Below are 26,217 nucleotides of genomic sequence, written 5' to 3'. Positions count from 1 at the left end.
TACTTAATCATATTCTTATCTGTGTATCTAATTTTAAAATAATTTTAATATTTATTTAATGCATAAATAAATGCATAATAAAATTTATTTAATTCAACTGTGTAGTCTTCCTCACAAGCAGCCATGAGGAAGAGGAGGAATGGGCAGGACCACTCCCCCGAGCCAAGTTCCCTGGTCCTACTTCCCATGGATACTTTCATTTATTTAATCCTCACAGCGTACCTGAGAGGGAAGTACCATTCTTATCCTCAACTAACAGGCAGGCAGCTGAGACTTGGAGTTGCAATAACCAAGCTGGCGGTCTTGGTGATCTACCAGCCCCGTGGCCTGCCAGGGAGATGAGTCCAGCCCAGCACACCATGGGAGTGGGGCTGACCTGACATAGAATGTGTCTGTAAGACAGAGGGCATTGAAAACTGGGACAGCCTGGGAAACGTATTGTTTGTGAACACTGATTTCTTTGAGCCGGGAAAAGAGATGCACAGGTTCTGGAATCCAGAATGGACTGTCTCCCTTGCTGCTACCCTGGCAACCACAAGAGGCCACAATCCCGTGTACTGTGGTTCAGTCCCATGTAGGGTGCTGAGTTGTGTCCACAGCCCCCTCCGAAGCCTGTCATTATGTCAAGACCCTTTCTATAGGGTACGATTAGTCCTTCAGCATTCCCTCATGGGAACTGTTCCATTACGTATATCACTTGCTCAATTTCTTAGCATCTATTCCACACATCTTGGTCAAAACGTGGCATAATTCTTCCTACAGGAGGTCTTGACTAAACTCGTTATTCCGCTAAAAACCACAAAGATCTTAGAGAAGAAGGATGTGGTGTCCATGTCCAGAGAAACTAAAAAGCCGAAGGTGCACAAAGCACCAGCAACAGCAGTCATAGTCTCCACACCTGACAGGACCGATTATAGAGATGAACAGTCTCCTGCACCTTTAAAGTACTTAATTTAACCTCTTCAAATTAAATGAGAACTTGCTGGATTTCTACAGAACTTGATGGAAAAAAGTACGCAAATAAAATTTAATAAGCTCTCTGAAAAAAAAGAAAAAAAGATAAAAACTTTCAAAGGAATAATAGCCGGCAACCGTAAATTGCAGATAGTCACAGACAAGGACATGAAGAGCCTTCACGCAGCCATCAGAAGGACACGTCCCACAACTACTTGCCTGATTTTTCCTTAGCAGATTGCAGCAGTGTTTGCTCCCTCTCGAGTTCACTTCTGAGTCTACAGGTTTGGTGATAAAAAAAAAAAAAAAAAAAAAAGGCAGTAAAACATCAGGACTCCATTCATACCTTTCTTCCCTATTTTATGCCATGAGTCTTTCTTAAAAATTGAGAAACAGGGGCACCTGGGTGGCTCAGTGGGTTAAAGCCTCTGCCTTCAGCTCAGGTCATGATCCCACAGTTCTAGGATCAAGCCCCACATCAGGCTCTTTGCTCGGCAGGGAGTCTGCTTCCCTCCCTCTCTGCCTGTCTCTCTGCCTACTTGTGATCTCTGTCAAATAAATAAATAAAATCTTTAAAAAAAATTGAGAAACAAAAAGTGATCTCAGTTTCTATCAAAAAAGGTTCTTTGAAACCCTATATAAAATGAAAGCCTCAGTCAGTCAAACTAAATAAACAAAAGAATACTTTCTTATGCAGATTGTGTAAACCACTAGTTGAAAAAGCTGGTTAATATAAAACAAATGATTTCCTATAGTGTTTATGGATATTATTTTGTTACTGGAAATTCTACACAGCAAGGAGGCAAAGAAACTAGAATTTACACTCTGAGATGGACAAGAGATAAGGGGCAGTGAAGACATATGACTGCAGCTAGAATGCACACTGCCTGTTCCCTGGCCCGGGTGATTTCCTCCCACAGATACAATTCACAAATCCCACTATTTTTACACTAAAAATAAAATAAAAGACATTTTAAAAGAAGGAAATGAAAACATCTATAATCTCTTTGTATCCTCTCCCAGGTTAAAACAAAACAAAACAAAAACTAAATCAGCTGTCTAATGTCTAATACATTGTGGGATGGGAAAAGGTAGTCTAATATGTATCTACATATCTCTTGTACAGAGAAATCCTGTGATTTTGTTAAAAACATCAGCACCACAAATGAGTCGATGCTTCCAATATACAAGGGCCTAATGGTTAAATAGCTTCACAGACATTAGTTCATTTTATCAGAGATGAAAAGAAATAGAAAAGTATTCTGACTCATAATTTTAGGAATTTGAAATTAAATGAATTAATAAGAATGGTAACAGCCTTGTCAATATGCAGAGTCAGGGCATTTAGTTTCCAGAAGTGTTAAACATGTTATAGCTTTAAATACTATGTTTTATTCCGTTGCTTTTTCTTTTTCTTCTGAGACTTCAGTTATATGTAAATTGGATCTTCTTTGCCTGTGTTCCATTTTAACCAGTTTTCCGTTTTTCCTCTCTCTTCTTATTTCTTTTGTTATCTCATCTTCATTCTCTGACTGGTTTTTTGTTTGTCCCAAAAGACTATCCCTCCTTGGGTGTGTCATAATTTTGTCTGGATATCTGACATAATTTTCACTTTTTCAACAATCTTTCCTCAGTGGTCAAATCCTGCTTCATGTCTTCTTTTTCATTGCTATGCGTAGTGTTTACATTTCTACCTCAAGGTCATTTTCACAGCTCAAAATGTTCTTTTAAGACTATTTCACTAAGTTTGGTGTGCTGTGGTACAGTTTTCTTCTCCAACTGTTGTTGTCGTTGGATGGTAGGGGTTTTCATCAGTTCAATTGCCTGGTCCTCATTTTATCAAGAAACAGTTGCTTGTGCAGACAGGGATCATTTGCAAATCTGCATTTTTCATGGGCAGGGATAGCAGTTTGGGGAGTGTGTGAGGTTCCTAATTCAAGAGGACACATTTTTGTCAGAATAGCAAAGTATGCTTTTATTCCATTTTATTTTGATCTTTTACTGGACAACTTTTTTTTTTTTTTTTTTTTTTTTTTTTAGGAAAGAAAGAACAGTAGTGAAAGGGTCATGTACCCTTCAATTTTTTTCTTTTATGGGATTCTAAACTCCGCTCCCTTCCTTCTTTTTCTCTTCAATGCACAGCTCTAAAGAATGCTGATCACTTCCTTTTAAAGCTCTTCCCACCATATCATTATCATTTCAGCAGTGTTCCTTGCTTCTATGCTCACTTTAAAGTCCTTTCCATTTAAGTCAGCGCTCTGATAGACCAGTAAACTCTGCGGTCTTATTTAGGAAAGCTGCTCTCCCTCCCTTCCTCGCCCCCACCCCTCTCTCTCTCTTCCTCTCCCTTCCCTCCCCTTTCCACCTCTCCTTCACCTTCTCCACCCCTCCCCCTCTCTCAGGACTTCCCCGTCCCCCTCTTTCTCTCCCCCTCCTCTCTCTGTTCCCGACCCACTTCTTCCTCTCTCTCTCTCTCTCTCTCTCTCTCCCTCCGGCACTAATTTTAGAACATGATAGGCCTTCAACCAGCTCCATTCTTCTCTCTTCCCCCACCTCCCTTGCTCTCACCAAGGTTTGCAGAAAGAGAGCAGATAATGATTCACTGGCATTTGATGTGTATTATTCTAGTTACAAGTATTTTGAAGTTTGGTGGGTTTTTTGTCTTCTACTTATCCTGAAAGCATGGTTGTGTCTTTTAGGGTTTTGTTTCTTATTTTGTTTTCTTAATGATATTTTGGGTGTGTTGGCTCTGCTTCAATCTTCTTTAAATCCTCTATAAAATATACGCCCTATCCAGTTGCGATTTCATCTGAAAGACTACACAGAAAAATTAAAAGATTTTTTTAAAGTTAAAAACATAATAAGATCATTCATGAAAGGTATCTTGACTTTGTAGCAGTGTCACCTGCTTATACAAAGCAGGTGACAAATCCCAATCTTAAACAAAGAGAAGATGTCTTCAGAGGCCATCCCAAACCACCCTCTCCTTCCCATACAAACACCAGATTTTGTTGAATTTCCTAGCAACAGATGTAATGGCCTGTGAAAGAGGCCAGATGACAGGGTATTAGTACAGGCAAAGCACCTTCCGCAACAGTGCAGAAAAAAATGTAAATATATATGCTTGTCACATGGTTTTAAAATATTATAAAATAATATAATCTCAACATGAATCAAATCAGACTGTTAACTCTTACTTGTCATTATGCTCCATGGCTGCTTTGGTGGCTGCGACCATCGCCCTCAGGTCCTCCTTGGCCTGGGTGACATCTGCAGTCTTCACTGGTCTCCTCTCCAGCCCCTTGGCATTAGCCAGCAGAGTCTAGGAATTACAAGGTCATAATGAGTAAGACACATGCAGGAAAGGTGAACATTTTCCCTTTTTGTTATTAATTGTATTCAAAATATCCTGTGTCAAACAGAAATTCTAGGTAAAACAGACAAATAGGATGAAAGGGAGAAGAAAATATTGGAGGAGGGATAACTAATCATGTAAAGATCTCGGTAAAATATTGTTTTTTAAGATTTTATTTTCTTAAGAAAGTTAAAAAGTGGTAGGAGTTCACTGTGGGTTTGGGTGGGAAAAAGAAATGCTAAATAAATTGTTCCAAGTATCTTATCATGAGCACCAGAATTATTTCTAAATTGATGAGAAACCATTTAATTTGATTATTCTACATGGATATAAAGCAATGCTAAACTCAAATGTGGAGGAACAAAGATCTCTGCTTCATTAAGTGATAGGTTGCCACATTTCCAGAAACAGAAAGAGGGATCTGACACCCTGTTGGCCAGGGAATTTTCATGCTGATATTTGATTGGGATGAAGGCATGTATGCTCCTTTTGGACTCAACCTCAAAACCCAAGGAATATGGTAGACCCCCAACTGGAGGCTTTGTTTATTCCTGTCAAACAAAAGTTTATTTTTCTGCAGCATGAAAAGCTCAAAACATGCACGTTTGGATTAAGGAGTAAATCAGAGATGGGGAAGATGGCAATGAAGTAGGAGGACACCAGGCTCACTTCATTCCTCAAATACAACTAGCTAACTATCAAATCCGTAAATACCCCCCCAGAAATTGAGCTGAAGACCGGCCGAACAAACTCCACAACTAAAGGTAGACAAAAGCCCACATCAAGGAAGGCAGGAAGTGTGGAGACGTGGATTGGGAGAGAAATGGGTGGTGGCCAATGTAATGAGGAGAGTGCTACAGTCTCCAATAAGGGTGAGAGACAGACTAGCACATAGGGTAACCCACAAGGGGGAACACAAATCCCCATACCAATTGGCTTGGAAACAAGAGGGGCTGAATTTCATGAGTTCTTGTAACTAGTAGGGCTTAAAGCCTAGAGTTTTAAAGGTCAGTGCGCCTGGTTCAGGGAGAGCTCCAAGGTCATTGGGGCTACTCCAGGAGACAAGGCAGGGCAAGCAGCAGAGATACAGAATGGAAACAGCAATCCAAAGAGTGCCTGGAGCACATAGTGGGGAGGTTATTTGCTCATCTTGGAGTATGTCCTAGAGAGGACGTGTTCACAGAGAGACCCCTCTGGGAACAAAGGAACTGACAAGCACCCTTTCCTTTACAACCCTCAGCATAAGCACAGGGCCACCTTCAGGAACCAATGCCACTTGGACACTCTCTACCTAACTTGCTTATACCAAGCTCTGCTCAGTGGAACCCACTATCCCAGCCACATCTGCCATGGTCCTAGTAAAGGAGATCTCCTGTCCCAGAAGAATAGCCTAAACCCCTGCCAACACCATATCTCCCAGTCTGGGAGTTTTCCAGGGCCTCAGTGCCAATGGTAGTGGTGACAAGTCTTATTTCAAAAGCGGAATACGCTTAGTTCAAGTGCACCACATTCAGGCAAGGGACAAAACACTGCCCACAATAGACAAAGAGAGCCTCTGCAGATAACTGTCCTAAAGGATAAAGTGGCCAGGAAAAAGCAGCAGAGTGCATGCAGCACACATTGGAGACACTCCCTGAAGTGCCAAGCCCTGTGGAATAGGGCACAGTACATGACAGGGCACTACAGGACTCTTCTTCATAAGGCCATTAACCTCAAGAACAGGGAGATGTAGCTGACTTTTCTAACACAGAGAAACAGGAATAGACAAAATGAGAAGACAAAAGAGAAGACAAAATGGGAAGAGTTTGTCCAGATTGAAAGAACAGGATAAGGCCACAGTCAGAGATCTAAGATACAGATGTAAGTAACAATCTTGAAGGAGTAATGATCATAAAGATATTCACTGGACTTGAGAAAACAATAGAAGGCAGAGTGAAGGAAAGTAATCAAGCTGAACAAAAGAGAGTAAAAAGACTTATGCAAAACAAGAATAGACTTAGGGAACTCAGTGACTCCATCAAACATAATAACAATCATATTATAGGGATTCCAGAAGCAAGAGAGAGAAAAGGGGACATAAAATTTATTTGTAGAAATAGCTAAAAATTTCCCTAATCTGGAAAGGGAAAGAGACATTAAGATCCATTAGGCAGAGAGAACACCCAACAAAATTAAAATTTTTAAGATTTTTTTTTTAATTTAAAAAGGAGGGGTGCCTAGGTGGCTCAGTGGGTTAAAGCCTCTGCCTTCAGCTCAGGTCATGATCCCAGGGTCCTGGGATTGAGCCCCACATTAGGCTCTCTGCTCAACAGGGAGCCCGCTTCTTCCTCTCTCTCTCTGCCTGCCTCTCCCACTTGTGATCTCTGCCTGTCAAATAAATAAATAAAATCTTTAAAAAAAATTTAAAAAGGATATCCACACCAAGACATATTGTAATTAAGTTGGTAAAATGTAGTGATAAAGAAAAAAAATTTAAAGCATTAAGTCATATGTAGACAGGGGCACCTGGGTGCCTCAGTGGGTTAAAGCCTCTGCCTTTGGCTCAGGTCATGATACCAGGGTCCTGGGATCGAGCCCGACATCGGGCTTTCTGTTCTGCAGGGAGCCTGCTTCCCTCTCTCTCTCTGCCTGCCTCTCTGCCTACTTGTGATCTCTGTCTGTCAAATAAATAAATAAAATATAATAAAAAAAATTTTTAAAGACATATATAGACAGTTACATATAGGGGAAACCCTACAAGGCTATCAGTGGATTTTTCTGTAGAAACTTTGCAAGCCAGAAAAGGGTGGCATGAAATATTCAAAGTGCTGAATGGGGAAAATCTGTAGCCAAGAATACTCTATTCAGCAAGGCTAAAATTCAGAATAGAAGGAGAGATAAAGAGTTTCCCAGATAAATAAAAACTAAAGGAGTTCATGACCACTAAACCAGCCCTACAAGAAATATTAAAAGGGATATTTTGAGTATAAAGAAAAGACCAAAAGTGACAGTACCAAAAGTAGGAAACACAAAAGCAGTACAAATATTTCTACAAAAGTCAGTCACGGAATTCACAAAATAAAAGGATATAAATTATGACACCATATACCTAAAATGTGGGAAGGAGAGGACTAAAGAACGTGTTCAAACTTAAACAATAATCAAGTTAATATAGACTGCTGTATGTGGATTTATTTGCAAACCTAATGGTAACCACAAATCAAAAACCAGTAATAGATATACAAAGAATAACAAAATCCAAATGTAACACTAAGAAAACCAACAAATTATGAAAGAAGAAAAGATCAGAAAAAAAACTTCAAAAACAAAGACAAAATAAGTAACAAAATGACAATATATACATATCTATCAATAATTACTTTGAATGTAAGCAGACTGAATACTCCAAGCAAAAGACACAGGATGACAGAATGGATAAAAAACAAGACCCATCTATACGCTGCCTACAGGAGACTCATTTCAGACCTAAAGAAACCTGCAGATTGAAAGTGAGGGGATGGAGGAATATTTATCATGCAAATGAGTATCAAAATAAAGCTGGAGTAGCAATATATATTTTAAAGATTTTATTTACTTATTTGACAGAGAGATAGAGAGTACAAGTAGGCAGAGTGGCAGGAAGAGGGAGAAGCAGGGAGCCCAATGTGGGGCTCGATCCCAGCACCCTGGGATCATGACCTGACCTGAAGGCAGCTGCTCAACTGACTGAGCCAGCCGTGTACCCCAGACAATATAGATTGTAAAACAAAGACTGGAACAAGAGACAAAGAAGAACCATATAGAGTAACAAAAGGGGTAATCTAATAAGAAGATATAACAACTCTAAATATTTATGCACCCAACATGGGAGCATGCAAATACATAAAGCAGTTACTAATGAACATAAGGGAATTAATTGATAGTAATACAATAATAGTAGGGGACTTTAACACTCCACTTAAATCAATGGACAGATCATTCAATCAGACAATCAGCAAGAAAACAATGGCATTGAGTGTCACATTGGTCCAGGTAGATTTAAGAGATATATATTTTAACATTCTACCCTACAACATCGAAATACATGTTCTTCTCAGGTGTACATGGAACATCCTCCAGAATAGATCACATATTGGGCCACAGAAACAGTATTAACAGTTCAAAGAGATCCAAGTCATACTATGCAGCTTTTCTGATCACAATGCACTGAAACTAGAAATCAAACACAAGAAAAAAATATGGAAAGACTACAAATAAAAGGATGTTAAATAACATGCTACTAAACAATTAATAGGTTAACCAAGAAATCAAAGAAGAAATCCAAAAAAAGTACATGGGAACAACTGAAAATTAAAAAAAACACATGGTCCAAAACCTCTGGGAGGCAGCAAAAACTCTTCTAAGGGGGAAGTTTATAGCAATACAGGCCTACCACCAAAGGCAAAAAAATCTCAAATAAACAACCTAACCTTATACCTAAGGGAGCTAGAAAAAGAGCAATAAACAAAACAAAAGAAGAAGAAGAAGAAGAGGAAGGAGGAGGAGGAGGAGAAAAAGAAATAATAAGATTAGATCAGAAATAAATGATATAGAAAGAGAAAGAAAGAAAGAGAAAGGAAGGAAAGAAGAAAGGGTAGAACAAATCAATGAAATCAGGAGCTGGTACTTTGGAAAAAAAAAAAAAACTAACAAAAATTGTTAAATAAAACTATATAGGATGCCTGGGTGGCTCCGTTAGTTAAGCCCCCAATTCTTTTTTTTCTTTTTTTTAAGATTTTACCCATTTATTTGAGAAAGAGTCAGAGTGAGATTACGAGAACAAGTTGGGGGAGAGGAGCAGAGGGAGAAGCAGACACCCTGAAGAACAGGGAGTCTGACTTGTGATTTGATCCCAGGACACTGGGATCATGACCTGAGCCAAAGATAGACGCTCAACCAACTGAGCCACCGAGGTGCCCCCTTTTTCTTTGATTTTCTCTTTTCTTTTCTTTATTTTGTTTTTTTTTTAAGCCTCCAGCTCTTGATTTTGGCTCAGGTCATGATCTCAGAGTTGTGAGATTGAGCCTCATATCAGGCTCTGTGCTCAGGGAAATCTGCTCAAAATTCTCTTTCTCCCTATCTCTCTCAAAACAAATAAATCTGTAAAAATAAATAAGTAAATAAGTAAAATTACAAATGAGAAAGGAGGAAGAACTACCAATATCACAGAAATACAAACAACTATAAGAGACAATTGTGAAAAACCATATGCCAACAAATCAGACAACCTAAAAGAAATGGACAAATTCCAAGCAACATATAACCTACTGAAGCTGAAGCAGGAAGAAATAGAAAAATTGAATAGACTATGTGCCAGAAAGGAGATGGAATCAGTAATCAAAAAACCCTCAACAAACCAAAATCCAAGATCGGTTGGCTTCATAGCTGAATTCTACCAAACTTTTCAAGAAGAGTTAATACTATTTCTCAAACCATTCCCAAAAAATGGAAGAGGGGGGAGAACTTCCAAATTCATTCTATGAGGCCAACATTACCCTGATACCCATAAAAGATAAAGACGCCACCAAAAACAAAACAAAACAAACAAAAAAACATACAGACCAGTATGGTTGATGAACATAAATGTAAAAATACTCAACAGGGACACCTAGTGGCTTAGTTGGTTACATGTCTGCCTTCAGCTCAGGTCATGATCCCAAGGTCCTGGGATAGAGTCCCACATGCAACACCTTGCTCTCCTGGGAGCTGCTTCTCCCTCTGCTCCTCCCCCAACCCCATGCATTTCTCTCCCTCTCTCTCTGACAGATAAATACATAAAATCTTTTTTAAAAATCCTCAACAAAATGCTAGCAAACCAAATCCAACAATACATTTTAAAAATCATTCACCACAATCAAGAGGGATTTACTCCCAATATGCAAGTGTAGTTCAATATTTGCAAATCAATGTGAAACATCAAATCAATAAAAGGGTAAAAACCATGGGATTATTTCAATAGATGCAGGAAAAAAGCATTTGACAAAGTGTAACATCCATTCATGATAAAAGCCCTCAAGTAGGTTTATAGGAAACAAACCTCAACATAATGAAGGCCATATATAAATATATATATACCAAACATCATACTCATCAGGGAAAAAATGAGAGCTTCCCCTCTAATGTCAGTAACAAGATAAGGATGTCTACTCTCACCACTTTTATTCAAAATAGAACTAGAATTCCTAGCCACAACAATGAAACAATGAAATAAACAAACAAACAAATAAATAAATAAATAGTATCCAAACTGGAGAAGTAAGACTCACTATTTGTAGATGCCATGATACTCTATAAAGAAAACCCTAAATATCACCAAAAAACTACTAGAACAGATAAATGAATTCTATAAAGTTGCAGGATACAAAATTGATGTGCAGAAATCTGTTGTATTTCTATATGCCAATGATGAAGCAGCAGAAAAACTAAGAAGACAAGCCTATTTACAATTGCACCAAAAATAATAAGACACCAAGAATAAACCTAACCAAAGAGATAAAAGACCTGTACTCTGAAAACTAAAATATTGATGAAAGAAATTGAAAAGGACACAAAGAAATGGAAAGAGATTCCATGCTCATGGATTGGAAGAGGAAATATTGTTGAAATGTCTATACTACCCAAAGCAATCTACAGATTTAATACAAACCCTACCAAAATACCAACAACATTTTCCACAGAACTAGAATTTTTAAAATCCTAAAATTTATATGAAATCACAAAGAACCCCAATTGCCAAATCAGTCTTGAAAAAGAAAAGCAAAGCTGGAGGTATCACAATTCCAGATTTCAAGTTATATTACAAAGCTGTAGTCATCTAAACAGTCTAGTATTGGCACAAAAATAGACACATAGCTCAATAGAACAACAGAAAGCCCAGAAAGGAGCCCACAATTATATGGTTGATTAATCTTTGACAAAGCAGGAAAGAATAGCCGAAGGAAAAGGATAATCTCCTCAATAAACAGTGCTGGGAAAACCGGACAGCTACACTGAGAAAAAAGGAAACTGGAACACTTTCTTACACCATATACAAAAATAAGCTCAAAATGGATTAAGAAGGGCACCTGGGTGGCTCAGTTGGTTAAGCGTTTTCCTTTGACATGGGTCATGATCCCAGGGTCCTGGGATGGAGACCCATGTTGGGCTCCCTGCTCAGTGGGTGACCTGCTTCTCCCTCTCGCTCTCCCCCCGCTTGTGTTCCCTTTCAAGCTGTCTCTCTCTATATATATAAAATAAATAAATAAAATCTTTAGGAGAAATGGATTAAAGGCCTTAATATGAGACCTGAAGTCATAAAAGTCCTAGAAGAGAGCATAGGCAGTAAGGTCTCTGACATTGGCCTTAGCAACATTCTCCTAGATCTGTTTCCTGAAGCAAGGGAAATAAAAGCAAAAATAAACTATTGGTACTATATCAAATAAAGCTTCTGTACAGTGAAGGAAACAATCAACAAAAATAAAGACAACCTATGGAATAGGAGAAGATACTTGCAAATGACATATTGAACGAGGGGTTGGTATCCAAAATATGTAAAGAACTTAAACTCAACACTCAAAACTCAACTCAAGACTCAACACACGAAAAACCAAATAATCCTGTTCAAAATGGGCAGAAAGGGAGTGCCTGGGTGGGGAAGTCAGTTAGGGATCTGACTCTTGGTTTCAGCTCAGGTCGTGATCTCAGAGTTGTGGGATTGAGGCCCACATTGTGCTCCACACTGAGCATGGAGTCTCCTCGAGATTCTCTCTCTCTCTCCCTCTGCCCCTTCTGATCGTGCACTCTCTCTCTCTAAAATAAATAATTTTTTTAATGGGCAGAAGAAATGAATGACATTTCTCCAAAGAAGACATCAAGATAGATGGCCAAGAGACATGAAAAAATGGTCCGCACTACTCACCATGAGGGAAATGCAAAATAAAAACTATAATGAGATCATCACCACGCAGCTATCAGAATGGCTAAAGTCAACAACACAAGAAACAAGATATTGGTGGATTTGTGGAGAAAGGGGCATGCTGTTACACTGTTGGTGGAAATGTCAACTGGTGCAGCCAGGCTCGAAAACAGTTCAGACATTCTGCGAAAGGTTAAAAATAGAGCTACACTACAATCCAGTAATTGAGGTACTGGGTATTTACCCAAAGAATACAAAACACTAATGTAAAGAGAGACATACACCCCAATGTTTACAGCAGCATTGTTTACAACAGCTAAATTATGGAAGTAGCCCAAGTGTCCATAGACTTACAAATGGATAAAGAAGACGTGGTGTATGGATATACAATGGAGTATTACTCAGCCATAAAAAAGAACGAAAACTTGACATTTGCACCTACATGGATGGAGCTAGAGAGTGTAATGCTGAGTGAAAAAAATCAGCCAGAGAAAGACAAATACCCTATGATCTCACTCACATGTGGAATTTAAGAAACAAAACAAAAAAGCAAAGGGGGCAAGAGACAGCAATAATCCAAGAAACAGACTCGTAACTACAGAGAGCGGATGGTTCCCAGAAGGACGGGGGCGGGAGATGGGAGACGGAGGGATGGGGATTAAGGAGCAGGTGTGTCCTGCGGACCACCTCGTGGTGTGTGGAAATGATGAATCACTCTCTGGTACGCCTGAAACGAAGATGACACTGTATGTTAGCTAACTGGAATTAAAATAAAAAAATAAAATGACTCCAGAGGAAAAGAATTAAGAAGTAAATCAGAACTGGCCTTGTAAAGCTGTGAGTTTTCTCAGATCCAAAGAAACTATACTTCCCAATGTAGAAGATAGGATGTTTAACATGTATTGGATTCAAGAAGTCAAGAGTAGTTTTAGCAGCGTCACTCTTCATTTTCAAGACTGAGAAAGTTACTCCTGCTCTGTTCTTCTTACTGGAACCTTCACACCTGTGGACACAAGCCTGGAGGGAGTCCGCGGGCTTGTGAGCTGGGGGAGGGGGATCCCCGTGGCTAGTCATCACAGTGCCTTCTTCGTGCTTTCCCTAAGGGTACCAAAAGCACCTGCTCCCTGGTAATTCTGGACAGAGCGCCACTTCCATTCCTAAACTGTTTCTACATGGTTACTTTAGTGGTTTGGGAACATTGTCAGCATGTCCGCATACGCCCCACCCCCAACTCTGCCTCCCGCTTCTGTGTCTGGGTCCAAATTCCTCTTGTCTCATCAGGACTCCTGTCACTGGATTAGGAACACCCCCACACAATGACTTCATCCCCACTTGATTACGTTTGCACAGACCCTATTTCCCAGGAAGGTCACACTCACAGTTTCCAAGCGCATACGGTGTTTTGGAGGACACTACTCAGACGCGCACAGCTGCCTCGTGCGGGACATGCAGGGAAGGCGTGTAATCCAGGCCACCGAGTGGCACTGGTGTGGTGAGGACAACTACTACTTAGCTACTCCAGTAGCTAAAGTTCAATGAAGGACAGCGTAAAAAAGGTGTTGGAAACTCTATTTTGAGGTATTTATGGGACATCTTCTAAATTTTATATCATTGTTATAACAAATTACCATACATTATGTGGCTTAACATAAACCTATCGCCGACGTTCTGTAGGGCAGGAGTCTGGGTTCGCTCTGCTGGGCCCTGCTAGGGTCTCCCTGGGCTGAAATCAGGGTGCCAGCTGGGTGCCTTCCTTTCTCAAGGCTCTGGGGCAGAATCTCCTCCAGGATCCCTCAGTGGTTGGCAGGACCCACTTCCTTGAGATTGTAGGACTGAGCCCCTGTCCTTGCTGGCTGTCAGCTCCTGGATGCCTCTCCCTAGTCCCTGTCTGTAGGTCCTCCATCCAGAGCCCCCAACAGCCATGGAACCCTCCTCTCCCAGGGCATCTCTCTGACTCCCGCTCGGACGCTTCTCCCTTCTGAGCGCAGCCAGAGAAGGTTCTCTGCTGGGAGGGACCCAAGTGATCAGATTGGGCCCATCCAGGTAACTCTGGAAAACCTCCCTATTTTTTAGGTCTGCAATCTGCTCGCTCTGGACACCTAAGTGTTCATGTCCAGCAGGAAGCTAGAAACAAGTATAACCTAGAACCCCCAGGAAATATCTGGGTGACATACACAGAGCTGGGGGTCAGCAATGCAGGGGTGTGCACGTGTAGCTCATAGCCAGGGCAAGAGGGAGAAAAGAGAGGGACAACGCCTGGGGAAACAGTCCGGTGAGGACGGGGTTACGGAAGGGAGGAGCCAGGATGGGTGGCTAGAGACGCCGGCAAAGCCCAGGAGCTGTGTACGCCTCCTACCATGCCACCACTCACTCTCCCGTGGGCAGGAGGGAAATTCTTTACCCACGGTGTCCTTCAGCTCTAGAGACACAAATGGGGCTTCTTGGATTCAGAATGCTTTCCCCTACTCGTGAAACGGGAAGAAATGGAGTAGTCTCCATTCAGACGCCTGGAGGATGGGCTGTTACCTTGTCCTGGGATGTGGCCTGGGACTGCAGAAGGATTGCCATGTACAGTTCATATTCATCCTGTACCAAAACAACCAAAAAATTCATTGAAAATGTGTTATATCGCCACAGTGTAAGTTTCTTCACAGGGACAAGTAATACGGAAGTTAAGGGTGTCAGTTTAGATCATTTTAAAAACTACAAAATGTTCCTTCAATATATAACCCACAGAACACACAATGAAGTGTATAAAATCTCACCAACTTCAAAGCACATTTGAGCATGAACTGTTGATCACCTCAGAATAGCTTCCTAAAATACCCTGACACACATACAACATGTGATCTCCTGCCATACAGAGGCTCAGTGAGTCCTGCCCACCCGCCAGGACTCACTGAGTTCCATGGCCGTTGGGGGCTCTGGGATGGAGGACCCACATACAGGGACTAGAGAGAGGAGCTCCCTAGGGATGGGGACGTTCTCTGGAGAACAGGCTACTGTGTGGCTGCTCTTAAGCATTCCTTGTCTTCAGGACTTAGGCAATTGCAAGATCTGGAAGCAATTTCCATAATACCCATCACTCTTTTACCCCCTATCCCCACCTCTTTCCTCTCTGAAACCCTCAGTGTGTTTCGCAGGGTCCATAGTCTCTCATGGTTTGTCTCCCTCTCTGATTCCTCTCCCTTCACTGGGTGTTATACCTAATTAATGAATCACTAAACCCTACTTCAAAAACTAATGATGTACTGTACAGTGAGTAACTGAACATAATAAATAAACAAATACACACACACATGCACACTAGATCCGGAAGCAACCTCTTTTCAACTCAGTTTTGATATGAAGGTCACTTTCATCATGAAATCACAGCAGATTTATAATTCCATAAGAATGTATATGAAATAATTATGAATACTTATAAAATTTAAATGTTACATATGTGCAATTTAGAAAAACCTATAAATAATTGGGAGATTTTAGTGGGGGGGGGGTGTGGGCTTGAGGAGTGAGCTAGCTGGTTATTTACTCCCATGGCCTACTTGTAATTGATGTAATGTAATGTGTATTTGCACATTACTTTGAGTCTGTGAGTGATTTTCATCATCTGTAGGATGGAGGCCATAATGCTTAGCAGAATTTCTGGGAGAATTGAGACTCTGTGTGCAGAACATCATGTGTGGCTCTCAGTGGTTATGTGAGAAATAAACATTTTTTATTACCTTGACTTCTTTCAAGATGTCACCAAATATCAAAGAACTATTGCAAATATCTTCAAAGACTTCTCCAAAGATGTGCAGTCTGTTGAACTGCTGAGGTTCACATATGCACACTTTCTGGAGCTCCTGGTAGAAAAACAGAACCCGTTATTTCAGGATGTCTTCATTTTCCTTTCCAAATAACTTCTCAGGTGGAGGAATAAGAACTTCCACGGAGCTTTCTATCAGAGAGCCCAGCTCCCACCACCCCAGAGTTGGGTCCAGGCAGAGCCAGGTAGCAAACCAAGGGGCATCTGATTCCCTCTGAGCAGTGCTGAGAAGGTCTGACTGCATGGTTGTCAAAGTCATTGATCTACGTTTTTTTAATTCACTCCCTTACATGCTGTACTTGAGGACACTGCATCCACAACATCCCCAGGGTCTTCCTCTTTCCATTAGTCCTCTCAGCCAAAACCCTCATCAGGTTTGGCTATTTCTCAGCTATGCTGCTCTCTCTTCCCTTCCTGCATTTTCACTCTTGCATCACATCCGTGGTCCCTGTGGATGACTCACAGGCCCCAGGGAGTTCACCAAAGCTCTTCCCATCATGCTAACCATGTTCCATAGACATGGGTGACTCTGGGAAGACTGTATCTACCTAACCATCTACTCCCACCTCACTCTCCCTGCACATGCTTCCATAGTGAGTTAGGCAAACCTCTCCTCAGATGAGTCTGCTATCCATGAACATTGTATACCACAGCTGCCAGGCAGTATCTGATGCCCTGCTTATGAGGTCCCCTTCAACTGACCCATTTCCAGACTTAGCCTTCCTTTACCTCCCCCTATTATCATCTACCTCATGCCAGATGTTCTCAGCACCTGCTATGTGCACTCTTTTCTACCTGGAAATGTAAAGGAGGTGCCTGAATGCAGGTCTCCACCCATGACATTTAGACCCCAGGAACTACAGCAGTGTGACCACAGTACAGCAGAATCCTCCTCCTCACCTGTTCCAACTTCTTTTCATGGCATATCGCTGCCTTTCTCCCAGTGAAATCGTGCTTCATGAGATCTTGTTTTGCAAGAACTTCTTTTTGGAAGCACAGGAACTTTCTGTACTTATCTGCCTTTGTAATACCAGCTAGGTAGGAGCTGATGTACTGGTACTTATCCTTGGGTGGGGGAGACATCACACACTGACGGCTGGACTCCACTGTTCTGTACTTGAGAACCTTCATCTCTGGCAATCTCAGCTCTTCTCTTCTCCGCAGTTCTGCAGAAGCCTCTTTTCCTGGAGCCTTCCTTGGAATGAAGTCCTCTTCTGAAGTGCGGGATATAGGCTCCAGAGGGTCCAGATACCTGAATAGTGGTGTGGTCTGGACATCTTTTGGACTCAGAGCTGTATTGATGGTAAAATAAGCCAAAGCATCTTTCATCTTTGCAATCTTCTTATCAGATGGTTTCTCTACTTTGAAGATCTTTTCCCCTTTTGGTCTATTGGCATTGGGCCAGTGATAGAGGATTGTCTCAGGAGGCCTGTAGAGCTTATTGGAATTCAAGTGCCCAGAGGTGTAGAGATAGATGTCATCTCTGTGATCTTTCTGAAGTTTGTTCAAAAGCTTTGTTAGATTGCATAAAGGCCTATCACCTTGCACTCCACAGTGCTTCCATCTCACATAAACTGGTCAGAAGAGATAATAAGGTTACTAAATATTAGTTCCACAATAAGATAACAGCTGTGTGCATTTGCTGAGCTTGCATATCCCATTCCCAGAGGAGGAACCAACAAACACAGACAGAAAACAACACAAAAGCCAGGCCTAGCAGCCAACGGGGGGCTGCTGGATACACAGGATACACAGCTCTGATCAGAAAGTCCAGGGACTTGCAGGGATGTCTGGCTGGCCTGCTCAGTTCATAGAGCGTGCAATTCTTGATCTTGGGGTTGTAGTTTCGAACCCCATGTTGGGTGGGAAGATTACTTAAAAATATAATCTGGGGGACACCTGGGTAGCTCAGTGGGTTAAGCAGCTGCCTTCGGCTCAGGTCATGATCCCAGCGTCCTGGGATCGAGTCCCGCATCGGCCTCCTTGCTCTGCAAGGAGCCTGCTTCTCCCTCTGCCTGCCATTCTGTCTGCCTGTGCTTGCTCTCTCTCTCTCTTTCTGATAAATAAAATCTTAAAAATAAAATAAAATCTGGAAGGGAGTCAGAGAGAGAAGGCGAGAGGGAGGGAGGAAAGGAAGTCAGTCAGTCCGTCCGTCCGTCCGTCCAGGGCCCTTCAAAGCCAGGAAGAACGAGGAAGGGATTTTTGGTTCAACACAGGGTCTCTTACCATAGTAGCAAAAGTTCTGAAAGGAAAGTTTAACAGTGTAATTATAATTCCTAATGATGGTGCTTAGAGACATTCACCCCTTAGAAATAAAGACGGATGTTTTTCTTTCTCTCTTCATATTGAAATGACTCAGAGTCCCTGATCAAACCCCTCAGTGACTGCCGAGCCAGGCACCCCTTCTCTCCCCATCCCCACTTGTAGGAAGATAAGGAGTAAGTTGATGAGGACCCCAGCTCCTTCCACAAAGGGCCCTGCTTCTCATATGCCCCAGTAGTAGGGTCTATGAGGGCACATGGTCCAGGACATGAAACTGTAAAACCTGAAATTTTGAGTCAGTTTCCTGACCACGTGATCTCAAAAAGCTTACATAATCTCTCTGAATCATAGTTTCTCCCTCTGCAAGATCAGGATAATCATCCTACTCAAAAGGATTGATTGGCAGCTAAATGGAATCACATTTGTCAGAAAGGCCCATGGCCTGAAACAGACACTCCATAAATGGTATATATTTTTAAGAAAGGATTCTAGGACAGGGGACACCTTCTGAAATGCTTCTGGTAAAACATGAACTGGCCCAGACTTCAACATGGGGAAAGGAGATTTCTTTTTGGCCACGCACTGTGAGGGCCACAGAGCAGATAGCCCACAGCGTCACCTTCCCAGAGAACCCTGGAGGAACAAATAAGCAGATTCTCTGTCCCCAGCATGTGACCTGAGCTGGGAAGGGCACTGGCAGCAGAGTGGTAAAGCAGGCCCACTAGAGGCCTCAAGGGCCCATTCTGAACTCCCACAGACCACGCATTACTCAGTCTCTCTGGTACTTTTAAGGATTCCATCCGTAACTGGTTTTGTCCCCATTTTGTGAAAGGGAAGCTGAGAAGGAGTTCTGGGACCCACTCAGGTCCAGACACCTAACTAGTGGCAGAACTGATTCCTGAATACAGCATTTTTAACCAAACCACTAGATCATCTCTCTCATTCCACAGGGGCCTGGCCAACACAGGGCAGGACTTTCTGGGACCCAAGCCACATCCAAATCCATTTCCTTGACCAATCCGTGTCTGAAGTAATGATGATGAATCAGGATACGTGGTTTCCTCTGTTTTCACCTAAGAAAAGGAAGGCCCGGAGAATATGAAGAAGTAGAATCACTTCTATTATTATGTAGCAAATTATCACTAACTTAGTAGCCTCAAACTCACGTATTAGATCACTATTCTGCAGGTCCAAACTCCAACATGAAGGAGTTGGGTTCTCAACTCAAGATACTACAACACAGATACCAAAATGTGGACCTGGTTGAGGTCTTGGAAGCTTTCAGAGAAAACTGGCTTCCAGGTTCATTCCTGTTGTTGACAGAATCCAACTCCTTGAGATTGTAGGACAGATGTCCCCACTTCCTGGCTATTGGTGGGGGTCACTCTAAGCTCCCAGTGACTGCCCTCATACCTGAACACACGGATCTCCTCATCCCTGAGTCCCCCTTCTCATACTTCTCATGCCCCAGACCTCTGACGCCTCCTCCATGGCCAGCTTCATGTGACTAGGTCAGGCCCACCCAGCAGGTTTCTTGTCTTGAGGTCACTGGTACTGTGGGACATAGTGCAATCACAGAGCACTCTCTCATCATGTTCAATGTCTTCAGGACTGCCAAGTACAACACCAGAGGTCAGGGAAACTTGAGCCATCTCTGAGTTCTCCCCATCTCAGGATGCTGACGAGCCCAGAGCACAGTCTCTCCTTGCATTGTCCCATGAACAAACAAATGAACCTTTCCCATCTGTGTGGTCAGATAGTAGAGCAAATACTTCCGGCAGTAGGATTCTTGAGAATTTATCCCTATTGATCAGCTTCTTACTTCAAAGAAACCACTTATAAAATGTTAAAATATTAAAAGTACCATTTTTGAAGACAGTTAATCATTATAATTAATCAAAGGCATAAACATTAAAGAAAACACGTTGTATTTGTTGGGCTTCTCCAGAGGACAAAACCAATAGGAGAGAGAGAGAGAGAGAGAGAATATGTAAATAGATTCGTCATAAGGATTTGGCTCACTTGGTTATGCCTGCTGGCAAGTCCAGAATCTGCACGGTCGTTCAGCATGTGGGATACCCACTTCATGTTCAAGGCTTTCTGCTAGAGAATTCCCTCTTGCTCTGGGGAGGTCAGTCTTGATTCTACTAAGGCTTTCAACAGATTAAATGAGGCCCACCCACATTTCAGAGAGCAATCTGCGTGACTCAAAATCTACTGATAAAAATGTTAATTTTTTATCCAACAAACATCCTTAACAGAAATATCCAGAATGAAATGGGCACTGTGCCCTCGCTGAGGTGAAGCCTAAAATCCACCATCATGCACGTTACTCCAATTCTCTTTGGAAAGTGGGAGAAGGAGGCAGCTCAGTTGTTTATTTTATTTCTGAAAAGGATTTGAAACCCCCAGAAAATGAGCAAAATCATTTTCCTACTTAGAATTTTTTTCTTTAGATTACAACAAGACTTGCTTCACTAGATTTAGAGATTTTGGATTTCATTTCTCTTTCCCAAGTTCTTACAATATGTACCAGGGCTCCCATACTGGCACAAATATTTTAATTTTTTTTTTTTTTAGCTGAAAACATTGTTTGTTATTTGCATGTTCTTCCATCTCAATCTGACAGAAAAAGAACAGAAAAGGTTGAAATAATTCATTGGGAAATGTGCTTCTTTGCCAAATAATCTGGAAACAAATTTGTTTTAAGTGAAACCAATGTTGAATAGATATTGATAAGACATAGTAATAGGTTTGGGGGATTAGTTTCAAGTTAATAAATATTTAAAGCATTAGCATTTGAAATTTTTAAACACAAGGCATAGTTACTGGTGTTTCATCTTTTCCAAGATGAAGCAGTAGGTCCTTAATGTCAAAATTATTACAAGTCACTTTCCTGTGTTTTGTGGTCTTGGGGAAACTTGGAATCCCATAGAAGCTGAACATCTTTTTGGACTGTTTCCCTCACCTCCAGACTTAAGTTAGCAATATCCTTAGTATGTGTTAGAGGCAAGAATTGAGAGAAAAGAGCAGCCAATCCTAGCCCCACAGACTCCTTGCCCTGTGGGGCACATACAGCCAGAGGAGAGCCCCGGGGCCTTGGGGAACCAGGCAGGCCAGGCTGGATGTTTGAATCCCTTGAAGCATCCACATGGGGCCCCTTCTGTCTGTGCAGAACCTCTTCCTCTGGCTGTTTGGCTCTCCCCATTTTAATCACCTGTAGGATATTTAAAACTTTTCTCAAGATTGTAAGCTCTCTTTCCAGAACTCTGTGGTTGGCTTTGTACTGGCTACCCCCTGTAATATCCTTCCCCTGTGATTTCTACTTTTTCTCAAGGGAAGAAACTGTTTTATTAACATTGGCATCTCCAGAAAAAGACCAAAAGTAACTAGTTTGCTTCATGAGTAAATGTGGAAAAGAAATCATATTTTTAAAATTTTTAAAATTAGTATTTTTTAAAGATTTTTATTTATTTATTTATTTATTTATTTATTTGACAGAGAGAGAGAGCAGGAGCACACAAGCAAGGGGAGTAGGAGTGGGAGAGAGAGAAGCAGGCTCCCTGCTGAGCAAGGAGCTGGATTCGGGACTTGATCCCAGGATCCTGGGATCATGACCTGAGCCAAAGGCAGTTGCTTTGTGAGCCACCCAGGCTCATATTTTAGAATGTTAAATAATAAGGTCAAATTCTACTCTGTACCACACTGCTGTCTCCCTCAGAGGACTCCTCAGCAGCATCTGAAAGTCCCGTAGAGACTGAGCTACCTGATGGGGGAAATGTACCAGCCGGGGGAGAAGCACACATCTCCAGTGCTAGAGTGAGAAGGAAAAACACACTTGACAGGATTTATCTTAGATGGGCTGGGCGTGGGAAGCAGATTAAGGGGTCCACCCAATTCTATGTTGCAGAGGAAGGGACTTCGCAGATTTCGTTACAGTTATGACCTTAGAATGAAGAGATTTTCCAGAGTTACCTGGATGGGCCCAATCTGATCACTTGGGTCCCTCCCAGCAGAGAACCTTCTCTGGCTGCGCTCAGAAGGGAGAAGCGTCCGAGCGGGAGTCAGAGAGATGCCCTGGGAGAGGAGGGTTCCATGGCTGTTGGGGGCTCTGGATGGAGGACCTACAGACAGGGACTAGGGAGAGGCATCCAGGAGCTGACAGCCAGCAAGGACAGGGGCTCAGTCCTACAATCTCAAGGAAGTGGGTCTTGCCAACCACTGAGGGATCCTGGAGGAGATTCTGCCCCAGAGCCTTGAGAAAGGAAGGTACCCAGCGGGCACCCTAGCAGGGCCCAGCAGAGCAAACCCAGACCCCTGCCCTACAGAATGCAGGCAGGGTGTTTCCCAGGCCTGGTGGGGCTGGAGGGTGGTGATGCTGAGGTGGGGGTTAGTCGCCAGCAGAAGAGGCAGGAAAATTGCTAAGTAGTCCTGACAATTCAGTGATAGCCTGAAGTGAGGGGAGTGAGGTAGGGGGGGCATGCACAGGACACCCCCACCCCCCAGACCAAGGATTCCAAATGGAAGAATGCAGTGATACCGCCTAACATTACAGAGGAGAGGCTCCGGTTTCTTTACGTGCATATTAAAGAAAATATAGCCTCCAAAGGCTGGAAGACTGTGAAAATCTCCCCGCGGCCCACTGCACAGCCGCTGCAGAGCCGGCGTGCGGAGCCTGCACCCTGCCTCTCTGGGGGGCATACCTTTGTTCTGCACCCGATTTACTTGTAAGAGTTTTATCTGGCAACTCATTTTCCCTCCTATTTTTTAACTTATGGGAGGTGTACTTACTAAGAAATACCAAAATAAGAAGAGCCCCTTCTCTGTTTCCAACCACCGTGTTACACGGTTGCCCGAGGGTACGCAGTCAGCTTGTGATTTAAATCTTACGGGGCAGTTCTTTTTTTTTTTTTTTTTTTCTTTTTTAAATTCTTCTTTATTAACATATAATGTATTACTAGCCCCAGGGGTACAGCTCTGTGAATCGCCAGGTTTACACACTTCACAGCACTCACTATAGCAATGTCCACAATGTGAGGTGTCCACAACCCAACCACCCTGTCCCTACAACCCTCCCCCTGGCAACCCTCATTTGTTTTGTGAGATTAAGAGTCTTTTATGGTTTGTTTCCCTCCCAATCCCATCTTGTTTCATTTATTCCTTCCCTACCCCCCAAACCCACAGGTTGCCTCTCAACTTCCTCATATCAGGGAGATCATATGATAACTGTCTTTCTCTGCTTGACTTACTTCGCCCTGCATAATACCCTCTAGTTCCATCCGCGTGGACATCCAGATGGTCAACAGACACATGAAAAAGTGCTCCACATCACTGGGCATCAGGGAAATACAAATCAAAACCACAATGAGATACCACCTCACACCAGTCAGAATGGCTAAAATTAACCAGTCAGGGAATGACAGATGCTGGCGAGGATGCGGAGAAAGGGGAGCCTCCTACACTGTTGGTGGGAATGCAAGCTGGTGCAGCCACTCTGGAACACAGACATGGAGGTTACAGGGCAGTTCTGGAACGCTGAGTACCGCGCGCACAGAGCTTGCGGGGCAAAAGGGGCCTCAGACGTTCGGTGCACGCAGCACCGCGTCTGTGGGCCCCCACGGGCTCCACCTCCCGCTGCCGGAGCACCCCTGGGCCAGACAGAAACAAGTATCGTGTGCAAAACCGAGCCATTGGACGACTGGCAGGGCCCCAGGTGGACCTCACCGTGCAGGGAAGCCCCCCCGGAAGCCAAAAGGAACTTGGAAACGCGGAAAAGGCACGCCTGGAAAGTCAGACCGCGCCGAGAGACTAGACAGACGTGGGCATGTAGAGCCTTTATAAAAACGGGGTTCTCGTGCACACAGTCAGTGAGTGCAGTCACTGCTGGAGGACCCGACGCCACCCATGGTCCATGGTCCGGAGCTCACGGGAGAGGAGTGCCCTGCACCCCTCACTTCACCGCGGGGGAGAATGAGCCACAGGTGGTTTCATTCTGGCCTGAGGGGGTCAGTCCAGGCTACCTGCTCGCCTGCTCTCACCAGCCCACCAAGGCAGGTGCCTAAAAGGGGCGCAATGCCCTGCAGGGAGTGGAATGGATTTCTTTCTTTCTTTTCTTTTAATTTCTCATGCTTGAGTTTTCTGGGGTTTTGTTTGTTTGTTTTGTTTTTATTTTATTTAATCATTTGACAAACAGAGATCACAAGTAGGTAGAGGCAGGCAGAGAGGGAGGGGGAAGCAGGCTCCCTGCTGAGCAGAGAGCCCGATGCGGGGCTCGATCCCAGGACCCTGAGATCATGACCCGAGCCAAAGGCAGAGGCTTTAACCCACTGAGCCACCCCGGCGCCCCTGGAATTTCTTTCAACATGGTTATAACTTAGACTCTATGACTCCGTGCAGCAAGCTTTCTCCCAATTCAAAATTCCTCGGGATCAACGATCCCGTTTTCAGGCCGCGGTGTGGCGGGAAAGCGACGGCTTCGGGGTCCGGTCCTAGAATCACAGCAGTAACCCTCGCCTTCGGGGACCGGAAGCTAAATAAACGCGACGGCCGTCCCGTGGTGGGCGGCTGGGGGAGGACGCCAGGGTGGCGGCGTGCCGGGGAGCGTGCCCCCCGTGGGAGGCTTTTTGGAAAGCGCACTCGGACCACCGTCTGGAAGTCTCCCCCTTCGGCTCGCCTCCTCGCAGAGGGCACACGCGTGCGCAAGCACACACACGGCCCGCACACCTGCACGCACACGCGGCCCGCACACCTGCACGCACACGCGGCCCGCACACCTGCACGCACACACACGGCACGCACACCTGCACGCACACGCGGCCCGCACACCTGCACGCACACACACGGCACGCACACCTGCAGGCACACGCGGCACGCACACCTGCACGCACACACACGGCCCGCACATCTGCACACACGCACATGGCACGCACACCTGCACACACGCGGCACGTACGCACGCACACGACCTGCTTCCCCAGAGTGTGGCTCCCGGGCTTTCGGAGGTGGCACCGCGTCCCCAGACGCAGTCCCACTCCCTGGGCACCCGGGGCTGAGGGGCAGCCCCAGCAAGGCTTTCGTTTTCCACCCCGGGCTGGGAGCCCCTCGGGGTCTGGGCAAACCGCAGGTCCCACAGACCTCAGCCTGCAAACACAGGGCCGGGCGCGCACTTACGCTCGGGCTCCGGAGCCCCCGCCATCGCCTGGGCTGCGCGGCTCAGGAGTGCGGCCGCGGTTACCGCGGAGACGGACAACATTCGAAGCTCCGCCCCCGCTGGGCGGGGTTCCTCTGCTACTGGGCCACCCCCCCCAGCCCCGCCCTCCGCCCCGCCCTCCCAGGCAAGCCTTCCTGAACCGGGAGTACCAGGTTTCCTGGCTTATTTTACTTTTTGAATTAAAACAATTTCTTTCATTTGAGAAACATCAAAATACCCTGTACTCTAATACTTTCCCAAAGCCTGGAGGTCGAAAAAGCAACTGGTCCTTGGCTAGGCATCTTTATAGAGACATTCAGGTTGCACAATGCACACCGTATGCAACCGTACCTGGCTTTCTAGCACGTAGTAGGTGCCAGTCACTAAATTATCACTTAGTTATTTTCCTAGTACGGAGATGAGATTACGTGAGGTAAAATAACTTGGCCACCATCAGTTAGCAGAGTAGAAGAATGTAAATGCACATCAGTTTGCAGTCTGTGTTCTTTCCTCAGGCTATGCCATGTGCCAAGGGAAGAAAAGCAAAAATTCTCTAAGTTTCCTATCTTTGAAAACTGTCGTTCTATTTAAATTTCTCTCAGCCAGGGAGAATTCGAGTGTCCTGGCATGGTGGCTGCAACTCTCGGACGTGACCTCAGGCGGCCGCTCACGGCTGCGCAGCTCACCGAGGAAGTGGTGACGATAAGGTTAGACAGTGTGTGCGTGAGAAAGTC

General features: G+C 43.8%; 1 protein-coding gene across 3 annotated transcripts in view; it reads right to left on the bottom strand.

Annotated features, from left to right (window-relative positions):
* Positions 1-25,522, bottom strand: part of C6H6orf118 (chromosome 6 C6orf118 homolog) — a 44,570-nt gene extending 19,048 nt beyond the window's left edge. For 2 of the 3 annotated variants that reach the window (XM_059176579.1, XM_059176578.1), the window contains exons 1-6: positions 25,465-25,522; positions 16,933-17,606; positions 15,947-16,069; positions 14,748-14,807; positions 4,152-4,276; positions 1,174-1,232 (exon numbers count right to left, since the gene is read on the bottom strand). In XM_059176579.1, the coding sequence (XP_059032562.1) occupies positions 1,174-1,232; positions 4,152-4,276; positions 14,748-14,807; positions 15,947-16,069; positions 16,933-17,606; positions 25,465-25,489 (1,066 nt within the window). In that variant the 5' untranslated portion in view covers positions 25,490-25,522. Of the gene's footprint in view, positions 1-1,173; positions 1,233-4,151; positions 4,277-14,747; positions 14,808-15,946; positions 16,070-16,932; positions 17,607-20,316; positions 23,340-25,464 lie in introns of those variants that run through there. The other variant, XM_059176580.1, reaches the window with a different exon arrangement.
* Positions 25,523-26,217: the final 695 nt, after the last annotated feature.

Source organism: Mustela lutreola, chromosome 6 (genome assembly GCF_030435805.1).
Source record: "Mustela lutreola isolate mMusLut2 chromosome 6, mMusLut2.pri, whole genome shotgun sequence".
Lineage (NCBI taxonomy): Eukaryota > Metazoa > Chordata > Mammalia > Carnivora > Mustelidae > Mustela > Mustela lutreola.
Note: the sequence above shows the minus strand (reverse complement) of the source record. Positions and strands in the feature narration are given on the sequence as shown.